The 18,325-nt window shown below is 42.4% G+C and overlaps 1 protein-coding gene across 1 annotated transcript in view; it reads right to left on the bottom strand.

Annotated features, from left to right (window-relative positions):
• Nucleotides 1-2,505: 2,505 nt before the first annotated feature.
• Nucleotides 2,506-18,325, bottom strand: part of ubl3a (ubiquitin-like 3a) — a 37,152-nt gene continuing 21,332 nt past the window's right edge. The window contains exons 2-5 of the mRNA XM_069675699.1: nt 10,907-11,015; nt 8,185-8,271; nt 5,964-6,041; nt 2,506-4,321 (exon numbers count right to left, since the gene is read on the bottom strand). Coding sequence (XP_069531800.1) covers nt 4,269-4,321; nt 5,964-6,041; nt 8,185-8,271; nt 10,907-11,015 — 327 coding nt within the window. The 3' untranslated portion in view covers nt 2,506-4,268. The remainder of the gene's footprint in view (nt 4,322-5,963; nt 6,042-8,184; nt 8,272-10,906; nt 11,016-18,325) is intronic.

Raw genomic sequence — 18,325 nt, 5'->3', positions numbered from 1 at the left:
CAATCCACCAAGAGAGCTCTTGTGAAAATAGCAGCTACAAGTACCTTTTCCTTTATCCCAAAATATACATGAACCCCTCACATCTTACCATCTCTTTTTAATCTTCATGTCAACAGTCATTCAAATGACACAATCTGATATATCTAAAGGGGAAATATGTTGCTGGTTAAAGAACAAGAAACGTTACAGGCGTAGCCATAATAAGGAAATGCTTTTTAATGACGTGGTCACAAGCCCCAAAGGTTGTGAATCACTGACAGTGCATTGAATTTTACCAGCTTGTCATAACCTTTTTATGTGTGTGGCGCAGCAGCTTGAGTTTGTACTTTCTTCAGTTGTACCTCTAATTTTACATAATATGGTGCATTTGTCTGGTTACCCAGCGGCTTCATGTCCTCTTGGTCCTTTAAGCTGCTTTGATGAGTTCTTTTTAATTCTGATGTCTCCATATGAGGTACAAAAGCAAACCAAAACCTCAGCTACAAGATTGTTAATTTCTATATAGTTATTTTTGGCTCACCGCCGGGGTCAGCCCTACAGATGGGTCTGTATGTGACTGACTCAGTGAGTGAGTGAGTGACAGTATTTTCAGAACCGTAGAGACGGAGCGTCCCGACATCGCAATGATGGATACTTGAGCATATTGGACCTCCACTGACGCGACTCTCTGTCTATGCAACTCTGGATACTTTGTTCGGGGGAGTAGGCGGGACTCCTCCTCCGCTGCTCCTCCGCTGGCTTACCTACATCCGCAGTGTGTACCTGCTTTAGGTGTCAGACGAAGCGATTAACTGCACGCTGCCTTTGTTTAAATTTTCCAGGGCAGAAATTTAAAGTGAGTGATACATGTGACTGTAAGAGAAAGCAGGATGAGATCTGTTGTTAAAAACCACCACTTAAGCATGTACAGGACAAAATCAGAGAAGAGACAAGAGGTATGACTTTGTCCACAGGGGGCGCCAAAATCAACACAAACCGAAAGTTCCTCACAGGAGCTTTAAAGTACAAAATGAAATGTTTTAGGAATCTGAGTCACCATATATTCATTTGGTCACTTCACAAAAGTACATATAGTGGAAAAAATATTTCCAGCTTAACCAGGTACATATATACAAAAATAAATGATATAACGTTTAAAACAGGGTTCCAATTGCAGGCCTTTTACTTGGAGTATTTCCCCATTGTAGTATTACTACTAAGGAAAAGTACTTCATACATAACTTCATCAACGTATATCCTGTTTAAACATCATATTTCCCAAAGTGATCCGCTGACAGTTTCCCAACAGACCATCAAGGACAATTTCAGAAGAATTCTTTCACAATCCACCTCTGCTTAGTTATCAGATAGATAAACATGTGTCCAAAAAAATACCCCAAAATAAATCCATCCATCCATCATCTATACCTCTTATCCTGTTCAGCAGTGGCGGCTGGCCAATAGAGGGCGCTAGGACTCCGCCCTCCCTAGTGGAGAGTGTGTTTTTATTTTTATTTATTTAATTTAAAAAAACTAATATTAACAAAATTACTTAATTAAATATGTAATATATATGTATATACAAAAAAAATATATACATTAATTAATGTTCATTGGAAATATGGGAAACAAGTGTTAGGCTACTCGTCTGTGCTTTAGGGGTGCTGGAAAAAGCGCCCCTCAAGCAGAGACGAGTAGCCAATCAGGGACTGTTCCTAGGGCAAGAAACGTGCATATCAATATGTATTTGGCCAATCAGCGTCGTAGAAAGTGATCGCCGAAGGGTAAACTCGGTTAGACTCGGTGGTTGAAGTCTGATCAGTCTGTGAGCGATGGAAATGACAATGATGGACGCTGCCACCGCAAACAACTCTGTACGCTCGCTTCTTCAAAATTCATTCGAGAGGAGAAGTTTAACTGAAAAATTACGAAAGAAACTGGACCGGATCAGCAAGATATTAAAATCAACTAACAAGCGAGTGAAAAAGGTAAAACCTACACCAGAGGATTTTCTCGCAACTGGAACACCAGAAAGGCGTGGCTAGCTGGATGTAGCCGTGTAAATGCACTATTTTGCTTGCCCGTGTTTACTTTTTAAAACTGCTGGCACGGATACAGCATGGACTTGTTAAAAACTGAGTATGGCACAGCACAGCCCCACCTAGAATATTTTTCACCAGCCCCCACTGCTGTTCAGGGTTGTGGGGATGCTGGAGTCGATTCCAGCAGTCATTGGGCGGGAGGCGGGGTGCACCCTCGACTGATTGCCTGTCAATCACAGGGCTGACACGCTCACATTCACACCTACAGGCAATTTAGAGTCACCATGAACCTAATGAGCACGTCTGGCCCACTACCTCCGAACAGGGATTCAAACCAGGAACCTTCTAGCTGAGAGGTGACAGCGCTAGCCACTGCCGCAAAAATAAGCTATAAATAAAATAAAATATATATAAAAAAAATTTTTAAATAAATAAAATATACATATAAAATAAATATTTAAAAAAATTACCCACACCCAAGCAGTGCACTTCAATAACCTTTATTTAGTAAACAGATGTATTCCATTTTGAAGTTTGGAGGGGGGAGAGGGAGTATTAGTGCTATTTACAATAAGTTTGAAAACGTTTATCTCTGTACAGATTTGAACCCTGATCAATATAAACAATATTTCTTTTTTTTAAGACCTAGTGCTGTTACAAAGCGATTCTTGAAAGCAAAAAAAAAAACCACAAAGAAAAAGGATTACATTAAATTATAAACAGATGAAAAATAATAATAAAAGAGCACAGAAGAAAATAAAAACACAGTCTGTCGATGATTGGGGAGGTTGTTGCTGCTGTTGAGCACAAGACATTGTCAGCGAGTGACTGTGAACTGGCTAGAAGCTAACCGTACACACAATCACACTAAACACCAATATACTGTATAGCAACGAGATCTAGAGTCATCATGGTCTATATAAGATTCATATTAAATATATTCTACACGTTACCTTAGTTTGTTTGGAACATTACTTCCATTGGAAAAATATAAAATAAAACAATAAAACTTTTTTATACATTTTCTTTAATCTGATGAAGGAGCACATGCTTCAGTTGTGCAAAATGGACTTATTAATGCAGAGAGAGAATAAAGGAGAGCGAATTAAGACAAACATTTTCATCCCGAGTTGATTTCCCTGCTTGGACAGTAATTATCGAGAGCGATCCTTCACAACACTGTTAAAAAAGGAGCACAAAAAGGGGGGCTTTCCTAGGAGAGAGGAGGGGAAGGAGACTGACGTGACGTCTTATTAATCACAACACTGGTCGGTCAGTAATATGTGGGGACTGTCAAAACACAGTCACAAATGTCATGGACAAACAAATAACCCAAACAAGACCGCCGACATGGTTTGCTTGTTTATGCGTTTGTTTTTTTAGGCTTCGATTGGCTAAAATATGACGACTGAAAAGAGCGGCGTGTGTTCGGTCTGTACAGCGCTCAGCAGACAAAACGGAATCATGTCTCTCGTGTCACCTTTAAGGGCACACGCAGAGGAGGGCAGTAAAAAGGACACAGGTGTGTGTGTGTGTGTGTGTTCTGCATGTGATTGTGTTTGTGTGTCCTGGTTTGAGTTTTCTGATCAGGCACGTCTAAGCTTCGTCTGCTGCACCGAGGGAGATCACACAAGCACATATGGTTTGATTTGTCGACAGGGTGTCATGGTGTGTGTGTGTGTGTGTGTGTGTGTGTGTTTTTGAGTTGTTAGTGGTTAAAATTCTCTGTTTTGTATTAGAAAACAAGGCCACACACACAAACTCGGGCACTGCATTACTATGACATGACATCCAGCTAGAGAATGAGGAGCCAGTTTGACTTTTAACAGACCGGCTGAGGATAGCGAGACAAAGTGTGTGTATTTCTCTGTGTGTGTGTGTGTGTGCGTGTATGAGTGTGGCAGAAGGCTTAAACAGGTGTGCATTAAGAAAAAAAGAAATCACATGCAAATCCAGTTCCTTCCACTATCATGACAACAAATCAAGTACAAAAAAGGAATCAACTCTATTGTTGTTAAATTTCCTGCTCCCAACTCTGTTCCTGCATCGGCCTGAGCCTGCTGTCTGTCTATGTAAGTTAAAGAGAGAGAGGAGGGAGGGCGGGGATAAGAAGAAGAGTGTGTGTTTGTCTGTATGCATATCCGCACTGTGGACAGGCTCCAGGACAGGGGACAAGCTCGTAAGGTCCAAAATGTTGAGGGCGAGAACGGATGAGGAGGATGGAGGGCCGGCGGCGGAGGTGTGTATTTACAGGATGACGCAGCAGTTACTCTCCCCGGTCTTCTCTCTATTCCTCTGACCTGGAAACACACACACACACACACACGTCACCATTAAGACAAACATTGATCCCACACAGACAGAGAAGCAGACTAAAAGACTGAAATAGAATAAAACTCTTTAACTGGATCTGAAGCCAGTTTCATAAACAGAATGAATGGGAGAAAGAGTCAACCGGTTGTGGGCTCCATTTAGGGCTGCACTGATGCTAATGAAACAGCGCAATAAACACTTACAAAATTATACACAGGTGTAGGTAAAATGATGTACAATGTATAGCATTATTTTCATAGTTGTAACATTAATAATAGTCATGTTAAAGATTCAATCTCAAAGATTTCAGTTTCGTTCTCTTTGGTGCCTCTAATGGCAATAAACAGTAATTGCGGGAGGGCACTTCCCAATTTAACCAGACGTCAACACTTTGTAACGGTTGTAACATTTGATTTTCCTCGCTGACGGTCGCTTTCCTTTTTAGACTGTTTGCCTTCATCTGAGCGTCGAGTTTGTTTCTTTTTCTTTGGTTTTTCACTCATGTTTAAAGTTGTATCTGTAGTCATCGATCTTTTCTTTGTTTGTTCAGCCATAGTGGATTACTGTTTACTCGCAACACTTGCAGAGACCAGAAAAGCAGCCGCTTAGCTCCGCCTACCCTCTCTGGCAGACCAACCACTGCTGGCTGATGGAAAACGCATTACTAACTGGGCGCCGCTTGTGATTTCTTCCGCCAAAGTCGCCACAGACACCCAGTCCATAATAATACTATATACTGCAAATACAAAGGCTTTCATCAGTGGGCCATAGGCTCAATCACCTTTGTGTTACCTCATTTGGCGATAGATAGAGACTTAACAGACATTTATTTACATGAAAATCTTCAACATTATATCTTTAAAGCTACTCAAAAATGATTTATTTCTCATACTTGAATCTTCGATTCACTTTCTGTTACAAGCTGTTTTATCTGGGTAGACAAAGATGAGAAAAAAATGGGGGTCTTAAAGGGGTTAAAACAAATGGAGGAATCCAGCAGAACTTCTCCCCAATGCAATTAGACTTTATCTGACAAAGGTGCCTTGTTCCTTGACACAAATGCTACACCTGTAGCATTTAGGTGTCTGATATGCCGTCAAACTCAAGGACCTGTTAATCAAACTGCACTTCCTGGATTGTATTTCATGTTTCAACACGCCCAAATAGTTTTAATACTTCACCCTCATCTAACACTTCCTGTCACTTCTTTACAAAATACAAAAGAGGGAAACATGGCTGCCTTTGTGGAGTGCGAACAATGTTACAGAGTGAGTAATGTGTGTTTCCATTAACTGTTTGCCTTCTAATTATTCTTCCACAAGACACAGGTTTTATTCGTAAGTAGAAAAGCCTATCCTATGGCTTAATTTACCCAGAATGCACAGCAAATTGAAAGGAGCCAAAACCAGTGCTAGCATGATGCACCGAACAAAGTGTCCAGTGAATGTTTATGAGCTGTATATTCTACACACTGCACTGTTTCTTAGGGATACAATTAAGAGAACCAGTAGATGTTTCTAAAACAGAAGCTATGTGTGGAGATAAATAACCGCCAGGAGCAGAGCGTTTAAAGTTGTTCGGCGCGTCAAAGGCCCCTGAAAGGAAAGAAGGAGACGGAGAGCTGGTTACCTTGGGAATTTGGCTCAGGCAAAGTCTCTCTGGCAACTAAATGCATCACTGTGGTCTTCCCCAAGGGCAGTTTGAGAGCTGGCAGAGGAAAATGAGAGAGAGAGAGAGAGAGAGAGAGAGAGAGAGAGAGAGAGAGAGAGAGAGAGAGAGAGAGAGGGGATGTAAAGGTTATTCAGTGAGCTACAGTATGCGTGTCTTTGCAAAGTCATTCACCACCAGTATCCTCGATAACAGCTCTCTGTAATTGTAAAAACACTGCTGCACTGGAAAGAGTTGTGCTGCATAAAAGCTACAGCTAAACTACGTTTAATCGGCTTAATGAAGTAATAAACTGTAGCTGATCATAAAAGTCAAATGCTCCTTCTTTTCCCAGAGTAGCTGAAACCATTTCCCACTCCATGAAACGTTTATGAACCACTGAATTCACTTATAAAATTACTCTGCAGAGAAAAGGAAAGTTTCTAATGCAAATTGGAGTTAAATCAATATCATCATTTATTATTGTGATGACATCATCATGTGTTATTTATGTCCTCCAAATCAATGATTATCTAAATAAGCTACTCACACAGAAGGACTTCGATCTCATGTCACTAATAAAACATGGAGACCCGTTACTGCACATCTAAACATATAGTTATATTAACGGCTTTGAAAAGACAAAATGCTGACTGGTAAATCCAAACGTCATGTGTTCTGTTATTTTTGAATAACAACTGAAACGGAGGGCGAGGACCTCCCACAATTCAGCTGGTCGAGGCGACTCTGACAAAATCATTACAATGTATGAAGCTGTGTTAATTTTCAGTAGAAGCAATGGAATAATTTCTAAAACAATAAAATCATTATTATCAATATTTGGTGTTAATGGTAGTAGTCATGAATTAGGTCCCGATCAGACAGAGCTCGTTTTAGCAGCTGGGTGCAGCTTTTAGTTGTTTTCAGTGAGAGGGACGCTTTTTGCGCGCTGCTTTTGCGCCTCGCGTTTTTCCGCTCTGTGCGCCTTGTGCTTTTGGTGAAACACTCTTGAAAAAACTTCAACTCAAACCCAACGTCATTGCTGTTTTTTCTCATTGTCCAATCGGATGAATGGAGAGGCGGGCCCAAACAGCTGCTCAGCCGCTCTGCTCGCCGTGATCTTTCTGAGGGTCTCGTGTACCCACACAGATCTCTGATTCCCTGTGTTTAATGTATTTGGGAACACCCCCCATCAAAGCCAGAGCAAGTGCCCTCTGCCTGTCCATTTTTTAATGCAGATATGCAACTAATTTATTGAACACAAAGTATTTTAGCTAGCGAAAAGAAATGGGAACAGATCTGTCAGTTTACAAAATAACGGTTAAGGACAGCTAATGATTCGGTGGTTGCCTTAACAACAGTAAAAAAAAGGCACAGCGAGGTGCTCTTCTTTTAACCGTAGGCTTTAATAGAAGTGCGGTGCGCCTCACGTTTTACAGCCTGCCTCCTGTCTGATCGGGACCTTAAGCCATATAATGTACAGTCAGCAGGTCATAAGCAGAAATAAACACTCTCAGGGTGTTACAAGATGCAAAAATGACCCCCCTTCCTGTATTATATCCCTTACTTTACATGAACACACTACATTGTTGTCATTTTCAATATTCCCATAAAACATCAGTTGTGCTGTGTGCTTTCTCACAAAGTGTGTAATGTCTGTGTGTGGGTTTAAACGTTGTGTCCTGACTTTTAGGATTCAGTGTCAGCGTGCAAACATGTCAAACCGACGATGAGCGAATGATCAGATAGATGGCAGTAATGTGATGAGTGTAAAAGGGTTCGGGATGGCCAGGAAAACCACAAAAAAAACGCCAGTCAAATAAAAATTGGGTTAAGGAGACTCAAAAGCCTGAAAGCCAAAAGAGGAGTGAAGTGGGCTGCCTCTAAAGAAGACATCCCCCCCTCCTCTGCCCCCCACCGCTTTTCTGTCTCTTCATTGTGCTCCTGCTGCCACCGCTAGTCTTTGCCCTTTTCCTGACCACTCTCTTCCCCCTCTTTTTCTCTATTTCCTCTCTCCTCCCTCTCTCAGTCAAAGCAGGCTTGTCCGGAGCACTGAGGTACCTCTGTTCTGCGGCTCAGGAAAGGGATGTGAACAGCAAAGAACTTTCCAGCAACACACTGCTGTGATTTTGTGTGCATGTCTATGAGCACATAAGGGGATTTTTTTTTCTTTAAGGGAGGTGTGCTTTTGGTGTTTTCTCACCTCCTAGTGTTACGTTGCCGTGTAGAAAACGGCCCTGGTAGATCAGCCTCAGGATGTTGGGACTGCTGACCTGCTCTTCCTCCCAATCTGCAAGAAAAAAGGGCAGAGATGGACAGAAAAACGGAGTTAAATCAACATTGAAAAAGTTGTTCTTGTTCTTGTTCCTTTGGATCGTAAACTAATGCATCAGCTTCTTCTGCATCAATGTAACTTAAGGTTTACAGTGAAAAGAAATCAGTCATTGCATGCTGAAAGCAAAAGACCACCAACAACCGCACTGAAGATATTTTAAGGCCCTTATTTCAGATCATTATATGCAGAATGTATAATATGTGGGCTTTGTGGCACGCATTACAGAACGCTGAAGAGAGCTGAAGAACACGAGGTGTGGCTCGGGAAGCGCTGAAGACAAAAGTGAAGGCAGTAAATGAGAGAGAAAACAGAGACGGCAGCAGAGTCTGGACACCAGATGTTTGTCTCCAGCTAAGCGGAGGGTGTTGGTGCCGACTGAGTGCCAGCTCCGGGTCCCACGGCGTTCAGATCTGTTGTCTGGGAGGAACACAGGGCACTTCCAAAACTGACAGGAGTGAAAGGAAAAAGTCTTCCCGTCAGGGAGAATCTGCATCCATCAGCTTAATTTATAGCTTTCAAGCACTGAGGGCTGCACATAAACCAGACTGCGCTCCCAGCACCGTGGGAAAAGGCAACAGTCTGCTCAGATTTGAAGGTGGTGTAAGGTCGACACTGGAGCAGCAGCATTTAGGGAGTGGGTGTATTACAGAGAAGAGGTGGCTGCGCTGCGATCCCACATTCCTGTATGCAATGATAATCAGGCTGAAAGGAGTGCACTCTTATTACCATACAACTACGATTGTAACATGCCCACGCTGTTACACGGACCGACATGTTGCTAATTAGCAGTGGGTTTGAATGTGATCTCCGGCTCTCTGGAAACTTGCTACAGCACTTTAGCTGCCATTATCTTTGTTATAGAAACTTTCAGCTAAGCTATGTCAGATTGCACTGCTTTCCAAGTGCATTAGCAGCTAAATGTTAGCAGTTACTGCTCATGCAAACACACTGCAGCTGTGCTTTTGCAATCATGTGATTAATTAAACAGAATATGGGTCTACATAATGTATTCATGGGCAGAATGTGGAATAAAAAACCTCCCAAACTCTGCATACTAGTATTAGAGTTAGCTAGTTGCATAGGGACATTCAGCTAAAATAAAACTCTTTATACATGAAGTTTGGCATCAAAAACAATGTAGTAAGATGTTTGTTTTCTGTCCGAGGAGCGTCTGAATATTCAGCAGCTGCTCATACTCGGTCTTAACTTTGACCGAGAAAGTTGAATTGACCCTTCGCTAAGTCCCGCCCCCCCTTGGTTACTGTTGCTACGCCTGTCACGCTATCGCACCGGCATGTAAACACTATGGTGTTTTCAACTATAACAGTGAGCGATGTTCCAAAGGAAATAATAGCACATGTCTGGAAAAATAGTTCAAAATATCAGAGAGAAGTGGACAGAAAGGACGACAATACGCATTTGAAAGCTACATCCAGAATATAATGAGTCAGCGGAGTGTTGAGAATGAAGAGGACATAAAAATCGAGGCAAAAGCTCACCAGTCCCAGTGTAAGCGTCAGACACCCCACGTCTTCACAATTCATATTAAGGACAATCATACAGGAACAGCAATGTTCGCGCACAGCAGGGTGAGTCAATCTATTGTTTTATTTTAAGCTAATGGTTAGTTATGACTCCCTGTAACTGTCATTATATGTTTTAGCACATGAACAAAACTAAATGATCCCACTTATTCATTTTGTTCAAAGCACGTCGGGCTATTGCTCATATATCGTGAGCTTGATCCTACACTGGATCTCCTAAAGGCACAACAAGAAAGCTCAACAAAAATACTGTACAGGTTTGCCACAACAATGTGGCTGTAAAATAAAGGCTGTGCCGATATCGTCGATGGTTGATATCAGTTGACTGTCTTGTCTGTCTGACTCCTCTCGAGTTTTTGGCTTTGGAAAAGTGAAATATTTGACACCTCCCTCTAAACTTTGAGGATATCTGCTTTCGTTCTTGCGGATTCCATATGCACACCGTTTCAGCATCTCTCCTCATTTTAAAAGCTTGACAGGCCTCCCGCGCCTAGTTACGGTTGCTAACATAGGATTGGACAGTGGCCGTTCAAGGGACGGCTTAGCGAAGGGTCACTTATCCTGCTGGTGAAGGTGTGCCGGCAGTGCCTACCTGTACCAGAATGCATTGTGTTAGAGAAGCTGCAACCTATAATTCACATTGCTGCTTTTCTTCAGCGATAAACTGTGGTATGAATAATTACGACTGAATAGCAGAGTCATCCAAAACACTGCTCTGCACTTATCTAGATGCCATTTTTGCAATTGTAAATGAAGCTAGTTTGCAATACAAGTGAAGGCATGGTAGAGATAGCATGCTGAAACAGCGATGAGAGGAGCTTTAAGTCACGTGGTCAGTCAGTTAAATCGGCTTAATTAAGTCAGCGTCTAAGTTACCTGTGTTTGCTTCTCCAAAGAAAAGAAATGCCTGGAACAGCTGAGGTTTCATTTAACGTAATAGAACATGACTCTAACATTACTTTAACTTACTTCTTCACCCACTGGATGAAATTACGGCTGCTTCTCTGTCTTACAATTACAGATAATATCTGAGTGGAGCTACTCACCCATCGGCCAGTTGTCATAAACATGTTTGGCGATGTCGGCTGCCGAGTCGTTCGGGGAGAAGAGGAATTCTTTCGTCTTCCCGCTGACCAAAATAAGCCTCAGGTTTATCTGCAACACAGAGACAGAACTGTACATGAGAAACATTATTGGACACATTCAGCACCAACAACCATCCCGTACGTCACATTAAACACAGTCAAGTCAGGAAGCTCGCAGGTTTAAGTTCAGCTATTTAGTAGGAAACAGGAGAAGGATATGAGGACCCGGAGGAGCATCCTTCTGCAGGATCAACTCCCATCTGTCTCCCCCACTTCCTCGCTCCTCTCATCCTTTTAACTCTCCATTTCTTTGTCTTTGGTTCAATATTCAGTCGCTTATGAAACCCAATACTTTACTAACATTATTTTTTAAGATTGAGCCCACAAAAACATGAACAATTAAGTGAGTACTATAAATGCAGAAAAATGTGCAACCTGCACTGAATGGCTTATCGCAGGAGGAAGTGGTGAAAGCCAGGTATAATAACATATGGCTAATAGTGTGAGTGTCTTGTTCACAGGGGGCCTGTTTCCTCTATTTCCTTCACACAGAGGTCAAAGGTCAGAGTCAGCTTCTGAACAGCACCTCTAAAGCAGGTAAGGGCATTATCTTCATGGGGTTTCAGTAGCTGCCGAAGCCTAAACGACATATAAATGAGTATTTTCAACAGCATAAACACATATTTCTTTGCCCACTTATGCTGAATGTTTCAACAGATGACTCTGACGTTAGATGCCGGATGCAGAGACGAACGCACCCGGACAGTAAACTCCTCAGTGAGAGCTGGAGGTGAGTGAACTCAAACCCCTCGAACCCGGTTGTCCTCTCTAACAACACGCTGCTCTATTTTACCGATCCCTCCTGGACTTCTGACACGTATTTTATTAGCGATTCTCACATTAAATATTGTCTATGGTACTGATACTGACATACTTGAATATTGAATATTGATGAGCAACGACTTTGTCAAACATTTACAATCATCCAAACACAACAGGCTGTATGAGCATCGATGCTGTCTGACTCTAAATACAGTTTTTCACATGTGACGTCCAAGTGTATAATCATTAACAAAAAATCAGCCCAACAGTCTGTGTCCCACTTTCACCCACAGTCTGATGACACTAAACAAAAACAATGCCAACTAAATGTTTACATATGCGTGTGACTTTTTGTGCCCCTCTCACCCTGAAACAAACAAACAATCCACAGTGTTGCATTTGAAATTTAAAACCATTTACTGTAAATCAGAGGTCATCTCTTTACTGGCATGATGTGTGTTTATTAGTGGCACAGTATGCCTTTAAGAGCCAAAGCAAAGGTCTGTGTGTGTGTGTGTCTCGCCTGCAGTGCCCGCCTTGGCACAAGCACGTGTGTGTCATTGTTCCTAGTGTGTTTCCATGTGCCGAGCGTCTGTTAGCCCTCTACAGCACAAACCCCCCGGCCCCACCTAACCCACTCTGCTGAGTGACACAAACACACGCACGTGTATACGTATTCACACACACACACACACGCACACACAGAGGCGGCTGCAGTGATGTAACAGAGCTCACACCAGTGGATGGAAACATAGATCTCTGTAAGCCCGTTATCAAATCAGCTTATAGGTTGAAGAAACATATACATACATACATATTTATATACATGCAAAACTACACATACACACACACTGACCTCTACGTTGACCCCACAAACATACCGTTTATAAGCTGCTTACGAGACATCACATGATCCATAAAAACACACAGTATGTGTAAAATGCAGCCGAGCACAGAGCCAGCTTTTATCTTATCATCCATGAACCACTACAAAATAGTGAACACTGTCAATCAGCGTATCCCAAACATTAACAATGACTTCCTCATATGCCTCAATTTAGTTGACAAAATTTTACAAGAACTACTAACTAACTAATGGATTGATATTTGCACATTAACCAGAGACGTGCCCACACTCCTACCTGAAGTGCAGGGACCTGCTTTACAACCCGTACAGAAACTAACCTGAGAGTGTGAGTGTGAATGAGACAGATGCAGACAGACATAATGAGAGCAGGAAGCTCCTTCACATAAGCAAGGTCTCGCTCCTTCCTAGCTGAACACCTGGTCGTTACTATGGTGTCACCATGGCGACAGCCACTGGTGGGTGGCTTAACCTGATAACACCTACACGATAGCTTTAACCCCCCCTCCTTCCCGTTTCCCACCGTGTCACATCATATTGTCTTCCTCTCCCTGCTGCAATCTCTGTCGCCCTCTCTGTCTCCCGCTCCCTCTCTGTCTCCCTCTGCACAGCTTACAGTGGAGGAATGGCCAGAATAACAAGAGGCTCTGAGCTAGCTTCAATTAAACAAGGTAAACTCAGCCTCTCTCGTCTTATCATCAACCTGCACAACTTTCAATCTCTCTATTTGCTTCTCTCCCTCTTTCCATCCTCTGCTTTCTCAGTTCTTGCAGGTAACTTTCTCTCTCGCTGTATTTCCTCAGTAAAAAACGTGTTCATAATGCAGAATTTCCCCGATGTTTAAACCTAATCCTAGTCCATTTGGCCTAGATAGGTAAGCTAACACTCCTGAAACTGTCAAAATGTAAATCTGATTGCACAATTAATCGAATATTAGTGATGCACGATATTGGATTTTTTGCTGATATCCGATATGCCGATATTTTCCAAACCGTTTTGCCAATTTTGATACCGATATATTAGGCACATGTTTTTTTCCACTTAATAGCAGAGAACATCAAGTCTCCCCTGTAGTGGAACTGATATCATGCCTACTCTTATTGTAGGGGCCAAAAACTGCCATATCGCAGACATCTTGCGCCCTTCTTTGCACTTGACAGAAAAGGCGTTGTACAAAAGGTCACATGTCTGATCACTCACGTTTCTGAGCGCGCCTGAATGCAGCATCCCCCCAAAACACGGCAGTGAGGGAGGCATGCCCGGACTTGTTTACTGCACCTACTACGGAGACATCAGTGATCGCTGACGGACTCTTTTTTTCGTGTGTGCGTCCATGAATATGTAAGTCAGTTTTGCACTAATGTTTATGTTAGGCAGGCAGTGCGCATGCACGCCTGCGCCGAGTTAATGTTGTAGCATTACGTCAAGCATTTTTAGGGAATCATTGAGCATTTAGGCAGAATTAAAGCGTCATTTCATTGGCAGAAAATAGCAACAGAAAAATTACATGTCTGCCTATATTTCATTTTCAAGCCATTATCAGCAGATACCGATAACGTGCCCATAATATCCCCATCGAATATTAATCCCGATCATAAGTTTGGCTTCCCACGATTAAATAATTGATTGAGGGCAATACTGATGTTTAGAATGCTGCATATCAAATCAAGCGCTCATTCTCTCACCATCAGTGGTTTGGAGGTATTTCGGGTTGATGTTAAGCAAGAATAAATAATATGCAAAGTGTGCATGAAACCTGTCTGTGCCACAAAGCAACACAACTAACTTGTTCAACAACCAGTAAAAACACCACAAAGTGCAGTATGATGAGTGTAGGAAGTCCTCTCCAGTCCTGTCCAGCGTCAAGTCAGACATCCATAACAGCAACACCCTATCCACCCAGCTCCCAAAGACACACTGAAATTACCAATGCAATTTGCAATGCACTTTCTGCCAAACATTTCAAACACCGTACATCATCGCACTGTGAAGCAATCAATGGTAAGAGATGAAGGCAGCGTTAGTCGGCCCAACCTTAGCCCCTAGCACGGTTTAAGGGACTGCTTTACTTATCACGCACATCTCCACAAGAAGGTGACATATCAGCAGAAAAATCCTGAACACAAAGTTACATAACACTGAAGCTTCTCTGGTGGAGCAACACCCTCCTATTAGTCATCCATCTGCAATGATTCATCTCAGCTTGTCTTCTTTCCCCTTCATTCCAACTCTGATTTTAACTGAATCAAGCTCTTAACCATCTCTCGCTCCTCTGCCCCCCCCTCCCCCTGAGGGTCTCCGTGCCTTTTCCCTGGACTGGGGCAGGTAATGAGCTTTCACAGCCAGCTCAGGGAGGCATATTCAATTACAACCTATTCTCTGTAACAAATACAACAGCTCCAGGTACAGGGAGAGCAGCGCTTCATGCATAAACATGCAGTAAATACACATATCTCAAGGCTAACAGGCGATTACTTATGCATACAAACAGTATGTCCTCGCCTACGACGGGCTTCGCTGAGGGAAGCAGCGGAAGCAGACATTGTGAGTGTTGCACTATCTCAACGTGAGAGCATTTGTAAGATCTGGTATCAGCAAGCTTAAAAGAAACTGGTGCCACAGCTTCTTTCTCTTCTGGCCTCCTCTGCAGACATTCACACACACATTCAGACACGCAATAATGCCACACTGCTGCCAAGTAGTGCCACGGCGTAAACATGTGAAGTAAGCAAACCCTCTCGGCTAAACACAGTTTGTACGCGGTGCAGAGCAGGAAATTCAATGCCATCTATAATTATTCCTCCCCGAGTAGCGCTCTCAACTCCTTCTCAAGGCAACAGTGTGTGTTTGTGTGTGCGTGTGTTTATAAGTGCATTTAAGAGTATTGCTGTTCTTTAGACCCTCTGCAGCAGTCAACAAATTACAGAGTGGAAAGCCTTCCTGTGGGAATATATTAGAGCAGCTTTATAGGTAGTCTATGCGGTAAGTTGAGCGGCTGCTGTCAGAGTGGAGTCCTAACTGTATGAATGAATTCAGGAGAGGGGAGGGGGGGGTGATCAGCCCGACAAGGGTCTGTTTAAAACAAGGCAGCTGGATCCAGCAGGCAACCTGCTCTGACTGGCCCGTTAAATCTGCAGAAGAGTCGACTGTGAAGCGAAGTATGAGGCCGCGCAGCACTTCCACAATGCAAAACCCCACATGAATTATCCGTCGCCGACTTTATTGATAATTACTTGCGGGCGCTTTTCTTTCTGGCGCTGCTTTCTGGAAGTCGACACATTTAAATGAATACTAACAGCGACAACATAGGAGGCGTAAAAGGCTGAGCTGGAGAAGACAAGAAGGAAAACAGACACTCGCAATTTGTTTTAATTAGTCAAAACTAAGTAAATAAAACAGTTTTGCAAGCTCTGAAGACTTACAGCAATTATTGGCTCACACAAAAATATAATGGCGCCATTGTTTTATTTAATTAAAAACACGGAGAAGGGATATTAGAGAGACAGCGTACATTATGGAACTGAATGCATGAATCACACACCGCAGATTCACTTCCTCAGATGTCACAATAGTGAGCTTACAGGGGGAAATTTCATTCCTCAAATAGCCTTGTTATGGCTTTATATTCAATAAAATATGAGACTCTGCTCTGCATAAAAAGATAACTTCTGTTAAGATTTGGCGCTCTATAAATGACACTGACTTGCTTTGTGTGCACACGTTCACACAGAGAGAGGTTACGTAACAGCGGCTGACTGATGATGAGATACGAGAAACGGGGCCCGAGGCGAGGACTTGTAATCTCAGCGTCTCTGTGAGGTTGTGTGTCTAACAGTGTGTGTGTGTGTGTGTGTGTTAGTGCATTACAGTGAGCCGTTTTTAGGTACAGTCTTAAACTCAATCTGCTCCTTTTATTTTCCTTCTTCTAAATGTGCTCTCATTAATATTTATTTTAAACACATTTCTAGTGAAGAGGACCGGCTCGGGGAGAGCAGAGACTCGTTATATTCACTTCAGAGGGCAGCACCTTCAAAATAAAAGCAGGGACGTTGTGATTAAAGTCACAACTTTACCAGAACTTCAGAAAGACAAGGAAGTACATTTGTAATATTTCAGAATAAGATGACTAAAAATGTACTTTAGAAGATGAACTCGGACAGTAAATGCAATTCAAAGCTGCAGAAATTAGAAATATGTGAGGACTGCTGATTGCTGTCATACCCTGAACTTTTAATTCAAACTTGTAATTAGGGATGCACGATATTGGATTTTTTGCCGATATGCCGATATTTTACAACTCATTTAGCCGATTACCGATACCGATATTTTTTTCCCGCACACCTAATTGCAGAGATCATCAACTCTCTTCTGTATTGGAAGTAGCGTACAGTATAATGGTGACTCTTATCACATTTGTTACAGCGGTCGGGGTGACGGGTCTTGAGATGGTTAATCAACTTTGTAGTGTTGACAGACTTTGCCTTGGCTCCTCCTCTCATCACCGAAGCTGAGCAGTCATTGCAAACAGCTGTTTTTCTATCTATTTCAGACACTTTGACAAACTTCCACACCACGGACATTTTGGCTTCTAACTCTCTCATGCTGCAGGTAGACACACGTGATGTCATCACGCTGCGCTACGCAGGTCTTCTTCGTGCCGGGGACATTGCGCCGAGGTCGGGCATTTAATCAAGTATGCAGCAGCCCATTATTTTATCGGTTAATTATATCGATAGTTCATTTTTAAGCCAATATGGGCCGATACCGATAACGGGCCGATAATATCGTGCATCCCTACTTGTAATGTTTAAAGTTAGGATGAGATTCTGGGCTATCCAAATACAGCTGCATCTCTGTAACCTGCTGAGGGATGCAACAGACCTTTCCACTGCAGTAGCAGGTAACAGATGCACCCTGACCCAGCTGGAGTTGGCTTATTATTAATTTTATTATAACCATAAAGGTCACTCATCATGACCTACTTTACCAACCGCAAGCAGGATGCAAAACATGAGGCATCTGAATGTTTCCATGACACTGATCACTTATAAACTGTGAAACAGAGCAAAACCACAAGTGAAGGATTTGATTTTATGTCTAGAAGTCAAACAAACTAACAGAAAGAGGGCAGGGTGAGAAACTGAACTCCCTTCTGTCTTTTTCGCTGTCACACAAGACAACAAGGCTGCTCAAGCCAAGCTGACTGCTCCATATTTATTCCAACACTGCTGATTATGCCGACAGCGAGGCTCTGCAGGGAGCGAGTCAGTCATCTGTGCCGTATTGTCATGTTTTTATGCATGTTCGCTACGTGGAAGGCCTCTCAGACAGCGCGCATGTTGTAAGTGCAAAATGATGATTAACCACAACATTACAAAAGCAGCATGGTTTTAAGTTTGATAATGGTACTTTTGGTCACACATAGGGGTTATTAAAGTTCTGTTATTATAATTTTCTCTCTATGAGGAGCTAGATTTCACAAGTGTAAATCAGCAGTTGAAGAGATTGTCACTCAGGCTTCAGTTCTTGGGTAATATGAGCTACGACTGAGGACTAAAGTGTAAAATATCAGCTATAATTTCAGAATGATTTATCACAGCAGACAGTGTGTCTCTTATTCAACAGAAAACAGGATGTGGTGTTTTTGTCTGTTTAAGAAAAATGCAAATAATCCTCGTCGAGCATGTCTGCTG

The sequence above is a fragment of the Semicossyphus pulcher genome, unplaced genomic scaffold (genome assembly GCF_022749685.1).
Source record: "Semicossyphus pulcher isolate SPU_LCO1_2020_fin unplaced genomic scaffold, fSemPul1.0.p SCAF_10, whole genome shotgun sequence".
NCBI lineage: Eukaryota > Metazoa > Chordata > Actinopteri > Labriformes > Labridae > Semicossyphus > Semicossyphus pulcher.
Note: the sequence above shows the minus strand (reverse complement) of the source record. Positions and strands in the feature narration are given on the sequence as shown.